The sequence below is a fragment of the Notolepis coatsorum genome (assembly GCF_963971535.1).
Source record: "Notolepis coatsorum genome assembly, chromosome: 3".
NCBI lineage: Eukaryota > Metazoa > Chordata > Actinopteri > Aulopiformes > Paralepididae > Notolepis > Notolepis coatsorum.
The window spans coordinates 102,259,959-102,282,851 of NC_140167.1; the positions used below are offsets into that span (position 1 = coordinate 102,259,959).

The 22,893-nt window shown below is 45.5% G+C and overlaps 1 protein-coding gene across 1 annotated transcript in view; it reads left to right on the forward strand.

Moving 5' to 3' along the window:
- Window positions 1–308: 308 nt before the first annotated feature.
- glra2 (glycine receptor, alpha 2) overlaps window positions 309–22,893 on the forward strand; it is a gene marked incomplete at both ends in the record, with an annotated part of 66,963 nt that continues 44,378 nt past the window's right edge. Inside the window, 2 exons of the mRNA XM_084310927.1 lie at window positions 309–376; window positions 2,173–2,291. Coding sequence (XP_084167053.1) covers window positions 309–376; window positions 2,173–2,291 — 187 coding nt within the window. The remainder of the gene's footprint in view (window positions 377–2,172; window positions 2,292–22,893) is intronic.

Here is a 22,893-nt window from a genome sequence, read left to right on the forward strand (position 1 = left end):
ATGTTTGCCTGATCGGAACGAGCGCGTTCCGGAGATTCTCTCCCTCTCGACGTTTTACCGTCACGACTGATGTTTATTCATATATTCTCCGCGAGACATTTGCAGCTGGGAATTTGAGTTTCCCGAAACTAAACTATGATCTTTGGCGACATACTGGAATGTCCGAGCTCGCGTTTTGTGTGCCACGAGAAAACCCAAACATCCACGACTTGGTCAGAAGGAAAGCCATTCCCGTTTGGATTATGTGTTTGACCGACGTAAACATATGGAAGAAATGAAAAAGTCAGCGTAAGAGAAAACCAAGAGGAATGAATCGCCCCTTTATAAAAGTCTTGACAGCTTTATTTGCATGTTTAATGGAGATCAGCGACTTCAGGTAGGCTTTGGTGTTTTTTTGTTTCTTTGGTTGTTGTTTTTTAATCCTCTGGTCAAAATAACTTCAATTGTTTAGACCTACTGTTGATTTGCCCAAAGTTTAAGAAATGCGCTTCTTTACCACCATAGAGATACCATGAATGAATGAACGAATGAAAACTTTATTTAACAGATTGCAGAATGGGTACAATACAGTACGGCTCAATACATACAATTGTTAAGGGGATGCAGACCTGAGAAAGACGTTTGTCTTGTTTCCATCAGGGTCCCCCATTTTCAATTCATATAGACATTTATGACATACACAACACACATGACATTTATGGCATAGGGACATACAGGTATTTAGTACTGATACATTTATGACATACACAACACACATGACATTTATGGCATAGGGACATATAGGTATTTGGTACTGATACATTTGTGACATAAGCGGTATTCAAATATACAGTACTGTTACCCCTAGATCCTGACAGAGTATATACATATGATGGGGAGGGGACTGTACATTAGGAGGGGGTGGGTGGGTGGGAGGGAAATATACATGCGGAATTAATATACATTAATTCAAATACGCACCTTTTTCAGCTTCAAAGTTGTTAAACTATTTCTCCAGTTATACACTTCAGATTAGGCCATATACATGAACTTGACCAATCGACCAAAAATCGCTTTTCATCAATGAATGTTGGCCTGCTTCTTTTATATGGATCATTTTCTTAGTGGGTGTCGTACTCGTATGAGAGAAGATCGCACCATACAGACATCGCAACCATGATACCAGTAGCCTACCTTTATCTCTAGCTCTAGGTGTTGGGTGCACTCAACGCTAAATCCAGAATTCCAAAGTGTGTCCATCACTCCACTCAGGCACTTGCACACATAGAGGCCAAGGGGTGCTTGAGCACCTGCCTTTTTTAGCCTCATCAAAAAAGTGCCCTTTTTGAAAGATTTTTTTTTTTTTTTTTTTTTTTACCGTTACACATATAGACTGCCCTTCCAACTGAAAAATTCAGGATAGAATCAAAATATTAGGTAAAGAGAGAGAGATGCCCCATATTCCATTGCAGTTTGCACGGCCTCCTCAGCGTGCCTCTTCGCGGACCTATATATTTTATGCATAGCGTGGGTGGTGATGATGATGATGATAGAAACCGCTGTGGCGCATACAGTTGAATGCTGGTATTACACTCATTGAGGGACACGAAGAAGTCAAGTCCGATGGGATTTGGGAATCTCAAATACAAATTGGGATTGGAATAAAAAATGCATTTATATTAAACAATACAGAATATACAGCACTTCTTGGGGTCTGTAGGGTAAGCACTTATTCCCTCCCCCCTGAACATTTATGGAGATGTATGGGCCTTTTAAGTCAGTGATAAAAGTGTCTTTCAAGGATAAGTGAGCTCCTGCACTGATTATTATAGTTCAATATTCAATATTTGATCACTAAAACCCCCCAAAAAGCATAAAAAGGGGGCCCCACGCCCGAAAAGGGCCCTTAAAAATCGCGCTTTCGCGCTATGCGCGCTCGGTTAATATATACACACAAGTGTAGTGCCTTTTTCAACCTTTGAGCACCTGCCCCTCTAAAGTCCTGTGCACGTCCCTGACTCCACTGGTGTATTTAATTGTCTCGTATATTTGCACACTACCAGGGCCAAACAAGTTTTTACTGTTTCATCTGTTAGAGATGCTATTTTTGATGGTGTCTGAACAGGTGATCTACAGTATATCTCTATCTCTCTCTCTCTCCCCCCTCTCTCTCTCTCGACGTGTCTGTTTCAGGGTTGTGGACGCCAAGGAGCAAGAGCCCATATCCTCCTCCATGTCTCCTTCAGACTTTCTGGACTCTCTAATGGGTCGGACATCTGGTTATGATGCACGAATAAGACCGAATTTTAAAGGTTTGTTTTTCTTTGATTCATCCCTCCCCATCCCTCCCCAGGGGGGGGGGGGGGGGGGCAGAACGTTACACCAGACATGCCTCAGGTAGATATTTGTTACACTATTGATCAATCAAGTGGTGATGTTCATCCATTCTCAACTCCATCACAGCACTTGTCAATAACATACGACTATGAGAAATGTATAGAACATTCACAAAAACAGCCACGGCTGCCATAAGCACGGTTATTATCAGTCATGGCTGTGGACAGTGATATGATCATCATCCGGAATCAATCAGATCAGGGACTAAGGCTAATCCTGAGAAAAATAGACCAGAAACACCCCCACCATCACAACCCCACACATCAAGTATTCCCCCGCTCTGTCGAATACAGTAAATTACCCCCCCACCACGATAACAATGTAACAAAAACAAAAACAAGAAAGAAAATACTTGGACATAATGACAACCAACTCTTAGTTTGCAGATTATAGCACTGGGAAAACAGACCAGGGTATCACCGTGACAGGCCGAATGATTGATGCCCCCCCCCCCCTAGCTAAGCTTCAGGCTGCCTCTGTTGTTGTGTTGTGATGCCGGGGAGAGAGACTCAGCATCTGTCACTGAGACGGAGCTGAGCGATGCACAGGAGAGCCACACTAGGGGGTCTTCTAGGCCCCCGGCTCCTTCCTGCTTCTGGGCTGAGGTCAGGTGGGTATAGGCTGGGACGCTGTGGGACTGGGGGCGTGCAGCAGGTATATACTGGGGATGGAGACACAAACATGCACACAGATTGATCAGCGTCTTCCATAGAACGGCAGGTCAGAGAGTGAATACCAGATAGAGAAGCATGACTAACCCTTTGAAGTGTGAGGCTTTCTATTTTTATATATTTCAAACATTTCCTTAGAATTCTATTCTAGGAATAACCCTAATTAAATTGTTACATCATCATTAGAATGTTGAATTCTCAAAATGATAAGCACACTGGTTTGATCGTACGTCTTTTTACTTCCGATTTTATTATTATTATTATTATTATTTTATTTTATTTGTATTTTCCTTTGTAGTTTACAGACCGGACATTCAACACAGATTCACAATACAATACAAACACATATACCAAACAAAGCAATACAAACACATAATAACAAACAATACAATACAAGCACATAATAACAAACAATACATTTACAAACACAAATGACATACAAAAGAACACAGAACAACAGATGTGCACAAAAGCAAACAGGAAGATGTATGGGGAAGGGGGTCAATAAATACTTAAAGTATGTTTTCGACAAGAGATCCAAAAAGAGCTTATTTGTTAGTTCATCATATTATACACAAGCAGGGCATAAAATTAACACCAGCCACCAGCTGAATGGTGGGAAAATATGCAAGTGGCTAGTAGGTTCGATCCACTCACTAGTCAATGACAATGTACAGAGTGACAAAATTGGAACATTCACCAGCGATTTGGTCGATGGACAAAAGGAGCTGGATCCTGTACACACGCATATTATACATTACACATAGTCTGGTAAGGAGTTCAAATAAGACCTTATTTTATCCCACAAGCCCTCTAGGCCTGGATCCAGGTGCCGTAGTGTGGCAGCAGCTCTTTCCATCACTATTAAGTCAATAAGCTCTTCCAACCAACTGCTCAGGCTAAAACAGGTTGGAGTTCTTATCTTCCAGTTCATACCAATTTTATGTCTAGCAGCAAGATGACCCAATGTTACAACAACTCTCATTTCCCTAGCTGATAACCCATCTAATGTATCTCCTAGTATACACAGAATAGGACATTTAGGGATATCAACCTGGGGGATCTGTCTGAGGGCCTCTGTAACCCCTGACCAGAGGGAGTTCACTGCAGGACATTTAGGAACATCAACCTGGAGGATCTCTGTGAGGGCCTCTGTCACCCCTGACCAGAGGGAGTTCACTGCAGGACATTTAGGAACATCAACCTGGAGGATCTCTGTGAGGGCCTCTGTCACCCCTGACCAGAGGGAGTTCACTGCAGGACATTTAGGAACATCAACCTGGAGGATCTCTGTGAGGGCCTCTGTCTGTCACCCCTGACCAGAGGGAGTTCACTGCAGGACATTTAGGAACATCAACCTGGAGGATCTCTGTGAGGGCCTCTGTCACCCCTGACTAGAGGGAGTTCACTGCAGGACATTTAGGAACATCAACCTGGAGGATCTCTGTGAGGGCCTCTGTCACCCCTGACCAGAGGGAGTTCACTGCAGGACATTTAGGAACATCAACCTGGAGGATCTCTGTGAGGGCCTCTGTCTGTCACCCCTGACCAGAGGGAGTTCACTGCAGGACATTTAGGAACATCAACCTGGAGGATCTCTGTGAGGGCCTCTGTCACCCCTGACTAGAGGGAGTTCACTGCAGGACATTTAGGAACATCAACCTGGAGGATCTCTGTGAGGGCCTCTGTCACCCCTGACCAGAGGGAGTTCACTGCAGGACGTTCCCACAGGCAATGCATCAGGGTGCCTCTTTTACCGCAGCCATGCTAACATTTGTCTGAGACATTATCATTAACATTTACCTTTAGTTATTTAGCTGACGCTTTTATCCAAAGCGACTTACAAATTGTGAACAACACTAGAACTACACCTTAAGTCTCTGCATTGAAATAATAATAGTATAATAATTAGTGCTGTCAGGCGATTAAAAAAAATTATCTAATTAATTACAGGATTTGTAATTAATTATTCTAATTAATCACATTTTAATCGCATAACCATTTTAGGCCTGATATTTTATATTCTATAATCATATTTCAAATTGCATGTGTCCGGATGGCAGAATTCAGTACTGTATCTACAAAACCTTCTGTTTAATCATCTTCCCTTTATTAATTTGCTTAGATTTTTCAGGTCTGGTCAATTTTAGCATTGTGTTTTTTTTTTTTAAGAATTGAATTGATATTCTCATTTGGTTCATTAGAATTGGCTCAAGCCTAGTAACAGACACAGTATTTCTGACACTGGGAATACATTCCCTGAGATCCATAGATGTCCCTAGAATCAGATACCAAGAACATGCAAATGGACCATTTAAAAAAAAATTATTCTAATTAATCTAATTAACGTGATAAACTGACAGCCCTAATAATAATACATTTTATTTGGAGGCGCCTTTCAAAGAACCCAAGGTCACCTTACAGGGCATAAAAACAAAACAAGACAGTCAAAGTAAAAAAAACAGTGAACTTGGCACGTCAGAGTTAAAAACAAAACAAACAACAGGAAGAATAAAAAACAGTGACGTTTTTAGTTGATATGGAGTTTAGTTGAATGTTGATAATATGGAGACAGACTGTTGGACATGTGGGGGCAGGGAGTTCCAGAGTCTGGGAACTGAGCAGCTGAAAGCTTGAGCACCCATGGTGCTGAGGCGTGAGCTGGGGATGGATAGAAGTTCAGTAGAGGATGAGCGGAGGGTGCGGGAGGGGGTGTACTCCTGGAGGAGGTCAGTGATGTAGATGGGGGGCTAGATTATGGAGGGCTTTGAAGGTGAGTAGAATGTTTTTTAATCAATCCGCTAGTGCACAGTGAGCCAGTGTAGTTGAATGAGAACGGGGGTGATGTGGTCGGATGAGTTGGTGCGGGTGATGATCCTGCCAGCAGAGTTCTGGATCATTTGGAGTCTGTTGAGGAATTTGATGTGAAGGCCAGTGAGGATAGCATTGCAGTAGACGATCCGGGATGTGACGAACGAGTGGACCAGGGTTTGAGTGCTAGATTGGGACAGAGATGGAGCGGAGTCTGGAGATGTTACAGAGGTGGAAAAAAAGCAGTCCGGGTGATGTTTTGTGTGGTACAAATGAGAGGGAACCGTCCAGAGTGACACCAAGGCTTTTAACTCTGGTAGAGGAGGGCACAGGGAAGCCGTCGATGGTGATGTTTGGAACTGGGTGAGGGTGGATTTGGAGCCGGTGAGCAGGGCCTCAGTTTTGCTGCCATTTAATTTCAGGACATTTCTGCTCATCCAGCTTCTGATGTCCTCAAGGCAGGTGGTGAGGGAGGCGGGGGGGAAGGGCAGTGGTGGGTTTGGAGGAGATGTAGACCTGTGTGTATCATCGGAATAGCAGTGGAAATGGACGCCATGGTGACGGAGGATTGTGCCCAGGGAAACTGTTGTCTGTCAGTGAGGTATGATGTGTGAACCAGGAGAATGTGACACCAGTGATCCCAATGCCAGCCAAGCGGTCCAGGAGTAGTGGATGGGAGATGGTGTAAAATGCAGTGGTGAGGTCAAGGAGGATGAGGCTGGTGAGAAGTCCAGAGTCAGCTGCACGTCAGTTGGTGATTTTAACCTGGGCTGTTTCAGTACTGTGCTATGGGCGGAAACCAGATTGAACGTTTTTTTTGAGAATGGGAGTGATTGCAGCCAGTTTGAGTGAGAGTGGGGGTACGGTTCCAGAGGTGAGGGAGGAATTACGTCTGTGATTATGGGTGAAATGGATGGCAGACGGGCTTTGACGAGGGTGGTGGGATGAGGATCAAGCTGGCAGGTGGTGGTTTTGGCTTTACGGATGAGCTCCGAGATGGTGTATTCCGATGCTGAAAGTTTCTTTAGGCTTATTTTAGGTTTCTTATTAGACCACAAAAATTATTTTAGCTCCTTAAACCAGCTTGATGGAAACTGTATGGGTATGGCTGAGGAATGATAATCATGGGAGAATATTTCAGCACCCCAGCCCTACTGCACATGTAACTGGTGTCGTATTGCTCTGCGTTGTGTTTTCGATTCAACCACTGTTAACACTAGCACAGCCATGGAGAAAATGCCACTGATTCCCGCCGGAGCGGGTCAGATGACCCGACAGCTTATATGAGAAATATGAGAAAAATAAACAGTGTAAACTATATAATTACCTCTGAATATAAGAATATGAGGTTTACCACCGGTTTGAGTGACAAAAAATATATATATGAAAAAAAAAATTATAATAAATAAAAATATTGTAATTTTTTATTTAAATTTTTTTGGATGGAAGAGCCACACATTGACGGGCAAAGAGCCACATGTGGCTCGCGAGCCATGGGTTGGCCACCCCTGCGCTATACGCTCGCAAAGTGATGTGACTTTCCACATATATTCCATATATATGTGGAATAACGTTCTAATAAAATTTTCCTGAAGTCATTTTGAAATTTCAGAAACCGTGCCAGATAAAATGGGTACTTTTAGGAAAAGTCATTGAGTGACAGAGCTGGAGCTCGACCGAGTGACGAGGATCCATTTATTGAAAATGCCTAGGGGTCATTTGACCCGTTGTCGGCTGTGCTAGTGTTAACACATTAACTGCCACGGAGTTTGCCCGTCTCATACCACTCTCTGCCACCACTCTAAGCCTATGGAGATGTTCACCTTCTTTGCAGGGCTATAACTTTTTAAATTGTATTGCTAAATTGACATTACTATGGCCCATTCAACATCGATTATCTATCGTTCAGGATGTAGGAACGTTATACTTTTCCATTCATAGATTCATACGAAAATACCGTCTAGAATATAAATATGTTTTTATCGTTTTCTGCAGTAATTCCTAGAACGTGAGTTATAGGCATAAACGCATATATAGATTATCAACTGCCGATTGTTGCCGATACACGCTATATTAAAAATGTCAACTGTACATGATCCTAAACGTTATGACTCATCATGCGCGGATGAACGGGGGGGGGGGGTCGTTTATAATTCCGTGATCGTCAGTAAATGCTTTATGTAGTATGGGTGATATATTGATCAGAGCAGTTTGCATTAATAATAATAAACAAACACGCTGAAAGTAACGTTACTGTCCTCTTACCGTTCGCCGATGAGACTGGAGGAAAAAGATCCCACTTATTTGACGGCGATCTACTAGATCCATTTCCGGTTTGTATAATAATAATAATAAACGCCCAAATCATATCGATTATTGAGTTATGGCAGCGATCCATATACACGGATGTGTGTCTAGAGTCCCGCAACAATATGTGAGTGCCGGACGCATTTCCTAGATGCACAGAGATCACCAGAGATCCATTTCCGGTGTGAGGGAATTATGAATACCATGGCGAAAAAATGAAATATGATCTCAATAACGTCGTACGCCGTGGTTTGGCAGAATTCGCATGACCTTGAAACACGTTGTACGACGTTTATGGCGCCTGATGTGTTAAGGGATCGCCCGGAGTGGGAGTTGAACTCCGGTCTCCCGCGCCGCGGACGGCATCACAGACCACTAGACCAAGAGGTGAATTCACTTCTTGGTAATGTGTCTGGACGCCTCTGGGGAGTGAGTTTACTTGCAGTACTGCTTAACGTCCACAGTCACTTCACTACACTGTCCATCGTGACTGTGGATAGACACGCGGTACCTCCGTTACACTCACCCCCCTAAACTCACTCCACCCAGGGCATCCGGGTCACGGCACCATGTGTAACCGGTGTCGTATTGCTCTGCGTTGTGTTTTCGATTCGACCCCTGTTAACACATCCTGCGCCAAAAACGAGTTTACTCGTATTGCCCGCCAATCTAATAACGCCAACAACGAGTTTACTCGTTTTTATGATCGTTATTGTGAGGTTTCTGTCCTTGCCTTCTCACTCGTTCTGTTCCTTTAACCACCCTCGCTTTGTTTTCATTCATTTTTTCTGTCTAGTATTTCAATTCCCTCGTTCACACGTTTCTCCCCGCTGACGTCATCTGAGACGTCGCTGATTGGTTCCCTCACTTCCCCACGCTTTTCAATCACATTCCCCAGCTGTCACTGCCTTTCAATCAATCGATCCCTCATTATTTATACCCCGTTTTCCCCACCCTAAGTTGTTGGTTCGTCTTGATTTGTCGCTGGATGTTTTTCCCCGTTGCTTCTGTTTCACTGTGCTAATCTCCAGGAAATTCCTAGAAGCCTTCGCTTGGTTACCTGCTCCGTGGCGCGCGCTCGCCTCCACTTTGTTCCTGTTCCTTTTACGCAGCTCGTCTGGGTGAGTTTTTCTAGATTGACTGTCTTGACCTATTTCCGATTTTCGTGTGTAACCTTTACACTGAAGTCTACCACCTTTTTGTCAGACAGTCACTCACCCAGCCTTTATCGTTTTGCCCTTTCCTTTATGGAATAATATTTTGGGATCTTCCACCTCCCACTGTGTATTTACACGAAGATATTATTTCACATTTGGACTGTGTTTGGATTTTTGCTCACTGTGTATTTACACGAAGATATTGTTTCACATTTGGACTGTGTTTGGATTTTTGCTCACTGTGTGTTTACACGAAGATAGTATTTCACATTTGGACGGTGTTTGGATTTTTGCTCACTGTGTGCTTACATGAAGATATTTCACTTGGGCTGTTTTTGGATGATTGCACATCACTGTGTTGTTTAACACGAAGAATATAACACCCTGTCCTCCAGCTCGTTTTCAAGTCTGCTCTGTCACTGACCCGTTCCCTCTCTCCCTCTCTCGGTCTTGCACAACATCTGAGAGGTCCGCCGTGAGAGTCTGCAGAGCGGTACAGAGGTCTGCTCCTGCTTCCCAAGACTACCCTTCCGGGAGAAGCTGCAGAGCAGCAGAACTTTGCCCCTTGTTCATTGTACCTGTTCTTGTTGACCTGCTTTCCCTGTTTCACTTATTCATATATCAAATAAACAAGCCCTCGTATTTGGCAACTCTGAATCCTACTCTCTTGTGTCGTTAGCGTTTGGGGTCGGTGTCAAACCATAACATTACGAACCAACCAATGACGACCCCAGCCGACACAGAGAGAGTAGTCACCTTGGGCATCGAGGGGGTGGTAAGGCGTGCCCTACGCTTCCATCGCGCTCCAGGCCATGTACCTGTTAACCGTCTCTTTGTCCCCAACTCAGTCCGGTCCCGGGTCCTCCAGTGGGGCCATACCAGCCGGTTCGCCTGCCACCCGGGCGTTCATCGCACGTTCTCCCTCCTGGCTCGTCGATTCTGGTGGCCCACCATGAGGAACGACGTCAAGGGGTTCGTACTGGCCTGCGCAGTCTGCGCCCGCAAGAGAGTCAGCACAGCAGCGGCAGTCCAGTTAGAGTCAGCCAAGGAACACGCCCTACAGCTGGATGCGGCTGCAGCTGCTGTACAGGGACTCCGAGAGCAGGTCCTGCTTGTTCAAGGTTCAATGGCCGCTTTGGCGGGACAACAGTCCGACATTCTCGCTCAGCTTCACTCGCTGGGCGACACCGTTAATGCCTTTCACCTCTCACACCCTTCAGGAACATTCCCCGCAGCCCCAGCAGATCTCGCATCTCGGGAACCCCTTCTCTCCGTCCCACGGCTGTTCGACGGTAATCCCGAGGAGTGTGCCACATTCATCATGCAATGTGAGTTGGTTTTCCGTCATCAACCAAGCCGTTTTTCTGCTCGTGGGTCCCAAGTGGCTTATATAACCAACCTACTTTCAGGCCATGCTGCCCAGTGGGTCACTTCCTCCTGGGCAATGGAGGCAGATTTTTTGTTCTCCTACCCAGACTTCGTGGCGGAGCTCCGCAGAGTGTTCCACCATCCAGCCCGAGGTCTGGACCCTGGAGCCCGGTTGGGGACCTTCCGACAGGGGAGCGGCAGGGTGACGGACTATGTCATGGAGTTTCGACTGGCGGCGGTGGAGAGTGGATGGAACGAACCTGCTCTTCGCCTAACCTTCATGAGGGGGCTCTGTGACGCAGTCAGGGACCAGCTCGCGACCCAGGAGGAACCTGGTTCCCTCGAGGACCTGTTCAGCCTCGCCATCCGCGTCGACGGACGCCTCCAGGAGAGAAGACGTGAGGGAACCCGACGGGGACCCCCAGACGCACCCCCCGAGGACCACGACCTCGAGGAGGATTTCGGTACCCCAGACGTACCCCCCGAGGACCACGACCTCGAGGAGGTTTTCTTTACCCCAGACGTACCCCCCGAGTACTACGACCCCGAGGGGGTGTTCAGGGAGTCCAGGGCTCAGGTCTTTCCGCCTCGCCGGCCTTACGACTGTGCCGTCGACCGCCGCTCAGGGGCTCCCTTTCCCAGCGGCCGCCTCTACAGTGCTGTCCGTCCTGCCCCCTCCGTGACTGATGGGTTTGTTCCCTCCCGAGCCGTGACCAAGGAGGAACCCATGCAGCTGGGACGCAACCGCCTTAGCCCGGCCGAGCGGGAGTCCAGGCTCTTCTCCGGCCGTTGCCTCTACTGTGGCCGGGATGGACACCGTGTCTCCAATTGCCGTGCCCGGCCAAGAGGACCAGGCTCGCCAAGACCCCGGGAGATCCTGGTGAGCCGTCTTTCCTGTCCCCCGCCCCGGAGGCCCGCTGGTGAGTCGCCTCCGGACCTCTCGTCCATACCCACCCGTGCACCACCCAACCGTCTGGCGGACGTCACCCTAGCCTGGGCGGACCAGCGGGCGACGGTGGGTGCACTCATGGACTCTGGTGCTGAGGGGAGTTTCATGGACGTTGGGTTTGCCACCCGGGCCGGCATTCCGCTTGAGGACCTCGAGAGGCCCTTGGAGGTCTTCGCAATGGATCATCGCCGCCTGGCTGACGTCACTCAACGCACCTGTCCAGTCCTTCTCACCGTTGCTGGTGACCACGTTGAGAGGCTCCAGTTTTTCGTCACCAGCTCTCCTCTTGTCCCTGTGGTCCTGGGCAGGCCCTGGCTCGCGCTGCACGAGCCCCACATCGCCTGGTCCTCCGGTGCCATCAAGGGGTGGAGCCCCTCCTGTCGTGCCCGGTGTCTTCGGGTGCCGTCCAGCCCCCTCACCGGGTCCCAGTCCTCGTCTCCGGCCTCCCTCGCCGGTTCTCTGTCCCTGTGCCCGGCCTCCGCTGTCGGGTCCCAGTCCCCGTCTCCGGCCTCCCTCGCCGGTCCTCTGTCCACGTCTCCGGTCCCCCTCTCCGGGCCTCTGTCTTTGTCCCCCTCTCCAGTGCCCCTGATCGCCGGCTTCCTTGGGTCCCGTCCGGGCAGGCCGGGGCCGTGTGGGTCGCCGGGTGCTGTAAGGTTTGGCTCTTTCCCCACCACGGGCTTCTTGAAGTACTGTGATGATTGGTCCGCTGCTCCAGACGTCTGAGCGCGCCTGTCGTGGTGCCGACCGGCGCCGGGTTCCTGCGCCGACTTACCGCCCTGGGCAGAGGGTGTGGCTCTCCGCAAGGGACCTCCCGCTACGGTCCTCGGCCAGGAGGCTCAAACCCCGTTTCGTCGGACCTTTCGAGGTCCTGAAGGTACTCAGTCCGGCGGCCCTGCGCCTGAAGCTTCCTGCATCCATGCACATCCGCCCCGTGTTCCATGTCTCCCGGGTTAAGCCCGTCTCCCTCAGTCCCCTTATGCCTCCGGCTCCTGATCCACCGCCTCCTGTGCTAGTGGATGGTCACCCCCAGTGGCAGGTCCGCCGGTTGATGGGCGTTCGTCGGCGGGGCCGGGGATTCCAATACCTGGTGGACTGGGAGGGTTACGGCCCTGAGGAGCGTAGCTGGGTCTCCCGGCAGCTCATCGTGGATCCCGGCTTAATCACCGACTTCCATCGGGCCCATCCTGACGAGCCGGGTCGGCCTGGTCGCCGGGCGGCTCCCGTTGAGGGGGGGGTACTGTGAGGTTTCTGTCCTTGCCTTCTCACTCGTTCTGTTCCTTTAACCACCCTCGCTTTGTTTTCATTCATTTTTTCTGTCTAGTATTTCAATTCCCTCGTTCACACGTTTCTCCCCGCTGACGTCATCTGAGACGTCGCTGATTGGTTCCCTCACTTCCCCACGCTTTTCAATCACATTCCCCAGCTGTCACTGCCTTTCAATCAATCGATCCCTCATTATTTATACCCCGTTTTCCCCACCCTAAGTTGTTGGTTCGTCTTGATTTGTCGCTGGATGTTTTTCCCCGTTGCTTCTGTTTCACTGTGCTAATCTCCAGGAAATTCCTAGAAGCCTTCGCTTGGTTACCTGCTCCGTGGCGCGCGCTCGCCTCCACTTTGTTCCTGTTCCTTTTACGCAGCTCGTCTGGGTGAGTTTTTCTAGATTGACTGTCTTGACCTATTTCCGATTTTCGTGTGTAACCTTTACACTGAAGTCTACCACCTTTTTGTCAGACAGTCACTCACCCAGCCTTTATCGTTTTGCCCTTTCCTTTATGGAATAATATTTTGGGATCTTCCACCTCCCACTGTGTATTTACACGAAGATATTATTTCACATTTGGACTGTGTTTGGATTTTTGCTCACTGTGTATTTACACAAAGATATTGTTTCACATTTGGACTGTGTTTGGATTTTTGCTCACTGTGTGTTTACACGAAGATAGTATTTCACATTTGGACGGTGTTTGGATTTTTGCTCACTGTGTGCTTACATGAAGATATTTCACTTGGGCTGTTTTTGGATGATTGCACATCACTGTGTTGTTTAACACGAAGAATATAACACCCTGTCCTCCAGCTCGTTTTCAAGTCTGCTCTGTCACTGACCCGTTCCCTCTCTCCCTCTCTCGGTCTTGCACAACATCTGAGAGGTCCGCCGTGAGAGTCTGCAGAGCGGTACAGAGGTCTGCTCCTGCTTCCCAAGACTACCCTTCCGGGAGAAGCTGCAGAGCAGCAGAACTTTGCCCCTTGTTCATTGTACCTGTTCTTGTTGACCTGCTTTCCCTGTTTCACTTATTCATATATCAAATAAACAAGCCCTCGTATTTGGCAACTCTGAATCCTACTCTCTTGTGTCGTTAGCGTTTGGGGTCGGTGTCAAACCATAACAGTTATTTCCTTTATTCGCTATTGGCATTCATAATTCATCCAGGAAGGCTCCGGGAGCCAGCTGGACCCTGTCTGATATTGCAACGCCTCAATACCGCCGCCTGGTGGATTTCGGATGAGTTGCACTCCACTCTAAATCGGATGTGGCGCTCTGTGCATCGGGGGAAATCCTCCGGCAGAGCTATCTTGTTATGTTGATCAAGACAAACACTCGAGTGCATGGGATCGCCTTCGAGATGCCAGAATCAATATGCTTTCGGCGTTTATTGCGTCATACAAACGGAAAATGGATCTAGCAGATCTAAATCAAATAATTGGAATTTTTTTTCTCCGGACTCATCGGCCACAGGTAAGAGTAATCTAATGTTAATTCCAGCTCGATTGTCCATTTATTTCATTGCAATCCATCTGATCAATGTATGATGTCGTACTAAGGAAAGCCGTTACTGACAATCAAGGAATCATAAACGACCCCCCCCCCCCTTTCCTTCACGCATGATGGAGCATAATGTATACCGAGCATGCATTTACATTTTTTAATATTGCGTGTATAGGAACGAAACGCCAATCGATTATGTGTAATATGCGTCTGGGCCTATAACTTGCGTTCTAGGAATTACTGCTATACACTCTAAAAACATACTTATATTCACGACGGTACTAACACGACAATGTATGAATGGAAAAATATAACGTTCCCACATCCAGAACGATAGATACCCGATGTTGAATGGGCCATAGTAATGTCGATATAGCTATAATATTTAAAAAGTTATAGCCCTGCAAAGAAGGTGAGCGACTCCATAGGCTTACAGCACTGGCAGAGAGTGGTATAAGATGGGCAAACTGCGTGGCACAGAATGTGTTAAGGGATCGCCCTGAGTGGGAGTTGAACCCCGGTCTCCCGCGCCGCGGGCGGCATCACAGACCACTAGACCAAGAGGTGAACTCACTTCCTGGTAATGTGTCTGGACGCCTCTGGGGAGTGAGTTTACTTGCAGGGCCGCTTAACGTCCACAGTCACTTCACTACACTGTCCATCGTGACTGTGGATAGACACGCGGTACCTCCGTTACACACAGAGACATTGGCAAAGAAGACCATCATCTCTTATTTTCCTTAATAGACCTGGGGCATTCAATTCATAGATTTTGGAAAAAGGAGCTTTGATTATAATACCCACGTATTTAATTCCATTAGGTTTCCACTTGAACGGTGCATTGCCCAAGTCAGTAGAAAAGGTATTGCAATCAAGAGGTATTGCCTCACATTTACTCCAGTTGACTTTATACTCAGAAATGTTACTGAATGTATTGATAAGCCTTAGCACTGATGGAATAGATTGCATAGGTTTAGTTAATGTTGTCATCTGCTTATAGACTAACTTTGAATTCATAACCTCCTATTTCGATGCCTTATATTTTTATATGTTGCTGCGTATAGCCTGAGGCTCCAGGGCTAAAACAAAGAGTATTTGTGAAACAGGACAACCCGGAGTAAGACAAAAGGATTCAGACAAAATACCATTCGTTTTTACAGAAGACATAGCACCATTATATGATTTGACCCCATTTAAAATATTGTGACAAAAGCCATATTTAGACAGTGTAAAGAAAAGAGCCATTCCATCCTGACAAAAGCTTTTCTCTGCATCCAGTGACACAGAGAGAGTTTGCTTTATAAACAATGTGATACAGTCGTGTTATGTTACTGGATGATAAACGCCCCTGAACAAATCCAGTCTGGTCTAGATTAATCAAAGAAGGAAGAACCTTGGATAACCTTAATAGCTAAACCTTATAATCAGTATTAAGGATGCTGATGGGACACCAACTATTAATTTATAAAATATCCTTCCCAGACTTTGGCAATAATTAAGGGAGAGACCACCCCCCTAGATAGGGAAAAAAATTATAAAGGATGAAATCATTGTGGGGCGGCGTGGCTCAGGGGTAGAGCGGGGCGTCCAATGATCGAAGGGTTGGTGGTTCGAATCCAGCTCAAGCCCATGTCCATCCCATTGCCGTTGTGTCCTTGGGCAAGACACTTAACCTACTTGCCTCGTATGAATGTGTATGCATGTGAATGAATGTTGGTGGTGGTCGGAGGGGCCGTAGGTGATGATTATTCGCCACGCTTCCGTGAGTCTGCCTCAGGGCAGCTCTGGCTGCAATTGTAGCTTACCACCACCGGTATGACTGTGTATGAACGAATAATGGACTCTGTGAAGCGCTCTGAGTCAGAGCAACAGTCAGTCAGAGAAGAGCGCTATATAAATCCAATCCATTATTATTATTATTATTTGCAAACATCTTAATTGTTTAGAATAGTCAAAAAAAGAAAAAAGATGTATAACGTTTTTTTTGGTTGCATCATTTTATTACCCAAAAAGGAGCGTGGTCTATTCAAAATGGGCCCTTTTTGCATGTTACCCCAAGCAAAATTGTGCAAAAATGGATGATATATAGATATTTTCTCATGGTTTTTCATGTTACTACATTAAAAAACAAACGTTTTGTTAGAGGATTTTTTGATATGCCACCCGAACAGGGATTTATGACCTTTTATGTCCCCCTAGTCATACATTTTCTTTTAATAAAATTAAAAAAAAATCTGGATGAGTGATATATCAAAAGAAATCCTCTAACAGAAAGTTGTGGTATATGGATAGGAGGAAACGTGGCCAGTTTGGTGTGTGGAGGTACTAGAGAAATTGAGATTTCTTGTTTTATGTGTAATACAAACTCATAAAATCTCCTTTTGAGACAAACGCCTTTAAAGTTTTGTATTGTCTGTAAATCAGGCTATACATGTAACATATCAACAAACCCTTTGGCACAAAGAAGCATGATATGAATAAAGGTGGAACGTTTGGTGTGTGTAGAAGCTAGGGAAATGGTACATGTCTACCCTTTGGGAAAACGCCTTCAAAGTTCTGTATTGTAAAATGCCATACTTTTTTTTTTTTTGTAAACCGCTATTTACAAACACAACACCCAATCAAACCATTAGTAATAGACAACCTAAACACATGCCTGATAACTGAATAACATAATAACATAATAATAATGATGTAGTAGTAGTAACAGTGTAGTAACAAACAACACAACCGAACTGTACCCCATAATAGGCTAAACAAATATTTGAATAGATATCACTATGAAACTTTCCCAGTTTGTTATGTACATATAAACTAAGACTAAATATATTGCAAGTTTTCTGAATTTTATGTTTATATATGCAAATGAGGCACTTCCCCATTCAATATGTGCACATTTATGGATGCAATCATGCAAAATGAAGCAAAATAAGAAACTAAATGTGTTTTTTTTACGTTTTCTTGTCACTAGTTTGAAAGAAGACATGCAAAGGGGCAACATTATACAAAAATCTCAAAATTGCCCCAAAATCAGGAAAATTTTATTTTAGGTGGGTGGTCTCCCCTTAAATATTTGCATTTCCTGGTGCTCTATAATGTCATTAAATAACTTACAGAGAAGAGGAGATAATGTACTTTGAAAGTGCTTGTAAAATTCAATACTAAAACCATCTGCACCAGGAGATTTCCCTGAAGATAGTTCCTTTAAGGCTTGCTGTATCTCCTTTTCTGAAATGGGAGCCTCTAAAACTGACATTTCATTCCCCTTGATAGTAGGAAGATTTAAATCAGTGAAGAACTCCTCCATTTTTTAAGTATTTGACTCACATTCTGAAGTATATAATTTCATATAGTATTCCTTGAATGCCTCATTTATACCATCTGTGTTACGATTAGAACGTTTAGATGGCATGGTGGTGTGTAGAACCCAATTGCAGCATAGACACAAGAAGAGGATAGACAGGAGGCGGAATGCGTTGGTTGCTCTTTCACAATAACGTGCACTTTATTGTGACACACGGAGCATAATACGAAAAGAAACACTTTGAAAAAGGGAAAAGAAAAGAGAGACTGTAGTCTCAAAAAATAGATAAGCACAACACTAAAGAGTACTAACGACAGTGAAACAGGAAACAGAAGTAATGACCCAGCAAGGAATGCTGGGCAGACAACACTTAAATACACAGACTAATTAGAGACATGAGGGTGATTGGTAAATTAGACACAGCTGGGTGGAACAACTAAACAGAAAACATAACAGGGTTAATATACTGAAACATGACAAGACCAAACAGCACATAGATACAGACACAAGGGAGACAAAACTAGATTAGACAATGGGGCACAGCACAGACAACAGATGAACAAACAACAGATTGGTGATGACAGACAGGAAATTAATAAATACAAGACAACCTGGTGGTTGAAAGACATAGTTCAGGAGTGGGAATTATCCATGGACAGATGGGAGTTGTGAAGCCGGACCAGGGGGAACGTTACAGTACCCCCCCCCCCCTCAATGGCCACCCGGGAACGGGCAGGGTGGGAGTGTGGGATGCAGCACCGGCGAAGAGGGGCTGGGGGAAGGGGGGTCGAGGAACAGGACCAGTGGGAATTGGGCCGGGGGGGGGGGGGGGGGGGGTCGATGAGAGATGAGAGGAGCGAGGGAGACTGGAGCAGGGGGGGGGGGGGGGGGTGGAGACGATAACCCAGGGGTAGGACCTGGTGTAGGACCCCCGACTGGGGTCCTTCCGGCAGTGGGGTCCGGCGCAGCTCTCCGGGCAGACAACACCCCGGTGATGTGGGATCGAAAGTAGTCCCAGAGCGTGGGAACGTTAGCCGAAACCTCCTCGGGAGTAGGAGACCCCGACCAGGGCGATGAAGTGGACTTGTGGCCTCGGGAACCCCGTCTCCCCCTGGGGCTGTGACGTCGGGAACCCCGTCCCTTGCCGGGAGTTCCCCTGCGGGCCAGGCAACTTCCCTCCCATGATTCCAGACCCCGAGCGGCAGCTTGGTCGGCACCCAAGACCGTGGCACCCAAAATGAAGAGTGCGTCGCTCACCCCATCTCCGCTCTTATCTGCTGGGTTCTTGGTTGGCTGGGTCATTCTGTTACGATTAGAACGTTTAGATGGCATGGTGGTGTGTAGAACCCAATTGCAGCATAGACACGAGGAGAGGATAGACAGGAAGCGGAATGTGTTGGTTGCTCTTTCAGGTACACTGAGTTTGGAGTGGGAAAGAAACTGTTTCATTTCCCCGCTACCACCGCTAAACGCAGCTGCCCGACAAACAAACCGAGGCAAATATTAATACCGAGTCCCATGCAATATTGATGAGGAAAGCACAGTTGAAGGGCAGTGACCGTGCTTACTACTTCACTTACTGTAACTACAGGAGAAAAGGATGTGATGTGGCTGTGATGGGTACAGCGGTCACTCACTAAAAGAGCGCCAACACTGCTGCCCATACAGCACGCCTGGTAGAGAACACTGCTGTTCTACTCATGACAACCCGGGGTGGAGATTATAAAGACCTGATATCATGTATCATTAATTTACCATATAATTCATCAACTAATTTATCTGTGTGTGTATGTGTGTGTACTGTATGTGTGTGTGTTTGTCTAAGATGTGTGTGTGTGTTTGTGTGTGAGAGAGATTCATTTATTCTGTGTGTGTGTGGGGGTGTGGGTGTGTTTGTCTAAGACATGTATGCTTGTGTGTGAGAGATTCATTCTGTGTGTGTGCGTGTGTACTGTATGCGTGTGCATCTGTATGTACTGTATCTGTGTGTGTGTGTGTGTGTATGTGTGTGTGTGCGTGCGTGCGTGTGTGCTCTCATGTTCATGCATGTGTGGTGTCTCTCTCTGTGTCTGTGTGACTCAGGGTGTGATTGAGGGGGGGGGGGGGGGCAGATAGCAAAATATGTGTGAGGACATATTGAAATGGAAGAAAGAATGATTTATCACAGTATATTGTGTCTGCAGGGTTTACCTGCCTTTTAACTACAGTCCTTCCAGCAAGATCACGTATCGTGTTTTTAGCAGCAGCCCCACCACAACTCAATTTACAAATTCTGAATATTATTGAAATTCCAAAAGAACAGTTAGGTCATATTATATGATATACTACATACATAATTGTATATCGTTGTATTGTGTATTATTACTGTATTAATTACCCCATTTGCATGTAACTTGCATCAATATGATAGGCCTAGTTGCTGTAATCTATGCTATGAATTTCAATCATGAAGATTTAAATGGTCTTTAAACTGTAGAGCATAGGTGTCAAACTCACGGCCCGCGGGCCAAATCCGGCCTGCCACGTCATTTGATGTGGCCCCCCAAGAGCTCAGGTAAAAAAAAAAAAAAAAGATTACATTAATATTGGGTTAAAAAATAGCAGTGTTAAAATAATTGTGGGTTAATGCGTTAATAAAGCTTTAACTTTGACAGCCTTAGTTATTACACATTCTTACACATACATGTATGTTGAACATCTGAGGTAACAAAGGAAAAAAGCCAAAAGCACTTACTCCTCAGACATTCTTTGACAATTTTACAGCCCAAAATACAAAAAAGATCCAGGCGGAATAGGTAACAAAGGGTTGAAGAAATATTGTCTGAACTGTCAGATGCAAACTGGCTGTGTGACATAACCGAGCATCTCGCTCAATTGAATAAAAAGCTGTAGGGACGCAAACAAGTCCCACCCAAAACTTGACCAATATAGTTGTGAACTGAGACAACCCTTATTTTGTTATTTTTGAGTACAGTTACAGTTGTGTGTTCATGCAGACACATAATAGCAATTTCATTACGAATTGAAAATGGGGGACCCTGATGTAAACAAGTCGAAAGTCTTTCTCTGGTCTGCATCCCCTTAACAATTGTGTGTATTGAGCTGTACTGTACTGTACCCATTCTGCAATCTGTTAATTAAAGTTAATTAAACTATCTTCCATTAGTTGGATGTATGGCCTCTGCAAGGTTGTGTGCAGCCATTTGTTTTTGTAAAATCTGCTACATCTGTCCCACGTGTTCTTTGCAGCTCACAGTTGTTAGTTCTGCCCCTCTTGACTGTGACAAAAAGGTTTTGAACAAACTTAATGTCATAGCTTGTATTTGATGATATTCTTCTTTGTTATTTACTTGAATGGTTTGATCATTGATTGGTGGAGTAATATGGGGTTCTGATAAACTAAAATTATTTGTTAAAATAACATAAGCTAACATATTTTTACATTTATGCAAATGAATATGCAATATGTATAACTTGAATAAGTAATAAATACAGAAACACCATGTTTAACAATATGTAAATGTGTAGCTACATTTATTTTACATTACATTAACATTTATACGGTCTTTGGCCCTTTGAGGGCAACCATAATGCTGATGTGGCCCTCTGTGAAAATGAGTTTGACACCCCTGCAGGATTGGAGAAATCCAGGTGGGGCCAGTCGCTCTGTGGGCCGGTTGAGCTGTCCATGATACACAAACAAGAGAGTGACTGAGAGTGACTGCGTCGTCAGCCCACACCCTCCTGGCTATAGGACTATGTTGCGGCTCTTTAAATTGTCTCCTATTTAGATTTGTAGAAAATCTTTTGAACAGGTATTTCAAAAGATTTTGAGTAGTAAACATTTTCCAGGAGTGATAATCCATAAAAAGTAAATTTCCCATTAGTTACTTAACCATTGACCATTGACCTAGGTGCAGTTACGCTCTGTACCTGTGCGCACACATCAGTGGAAAGCTAACATGAAGCAAAAATGGCTCAAATATATGATAAAAACGCAAGTACTATGAAGAAGAGTAAGCTACAGGACATTCAAAGATTTGAATTTGAATCAACTTGGTGAAAACACCCGACATCCAGTAACGACACCTACTGACTTTGCTGTAGCAGGAGAAATAACAAGAAAAAGTCATCCTTTACATCTGTATGCATCTTTCTCTATCCCCCCACCATTTTCTCCCTCTGTGTGTGTGTGTGTGTGTGTGTGTGTGTGTGTGTGTGTGTGTGTGTGTGTGTGTGTGTGTGTGTGTGTGTGTGTGTGTGTGTGTGTGTGTGTGTGTGTGTGTGTGTGTGTGTGTGTGTGTGTGTGTGTGTGTGTGTGCGTGCGTGCGTGCGTGTTTGTGTGTGTGTGTGTTTGTGCATGTGTGTGTCTCTCTCTATAGCCTCTCTCTCCCCCCATCACCCTCTGTATGTGTCTATCTTTAGCTCTACCACTCTCTCCCTCTGTGTGTGTGTGTGTGTGTGTGTGTGTGTGTGTGTGTGTGTGTGTGTGTGTGTGTGTGTGTGTGTGTGTGTGTGTGTGTGTGTGTGTGTGTGTGTGTGTGTGTGTGTGTGTGTGTGTGTGTGTGTGTGTGTGTGTGTGTGTGTGTGTGTGTGTGTGTGTGTGTGTGTGTGTGTGTGTGTGTTCTGTGCCTCCCCTTCTTTCTGTCTCCCTCCAGTTCTCCCACCTGGGGGAGAGATGATCTAAAGTTGCAGTTATGGACTTTGTGGTAATCAGGCTGCCTGTAGCCTCTACTACATTATTCTATTTCTATGGTTGTTTATTTGACTACAGTTGTTTTGGACTTTACTACATCAAAGGACTTTGTGCTGATGGGCTGTGTGTAGCCTAAGCTACTACAGGGACCCTTGAGACATTTGAATTGCCAGGGGAAGCCATTGATGACAATATTTATATAATGCTTTTTTTATTTCGCCATATGTATCAATCATCATCAACCTTTATTTATACCGGAAAAGACAATTGAGGTCACCCTCATTTTCAATGTCGTCAAGACTTTACAGACATTTCAATGCACACATTTCTACAATATAACAATAAACATGAATAACTATCTATATAGTATAAAATTAACATGGGCATAAATCAGCACACAGATTGACAGAATAAGAAAATGCATAAATTGCAGACATAAGAATAGGTATAAAAGACAATATAATTATCAATAGTTAAGGTTGCCATG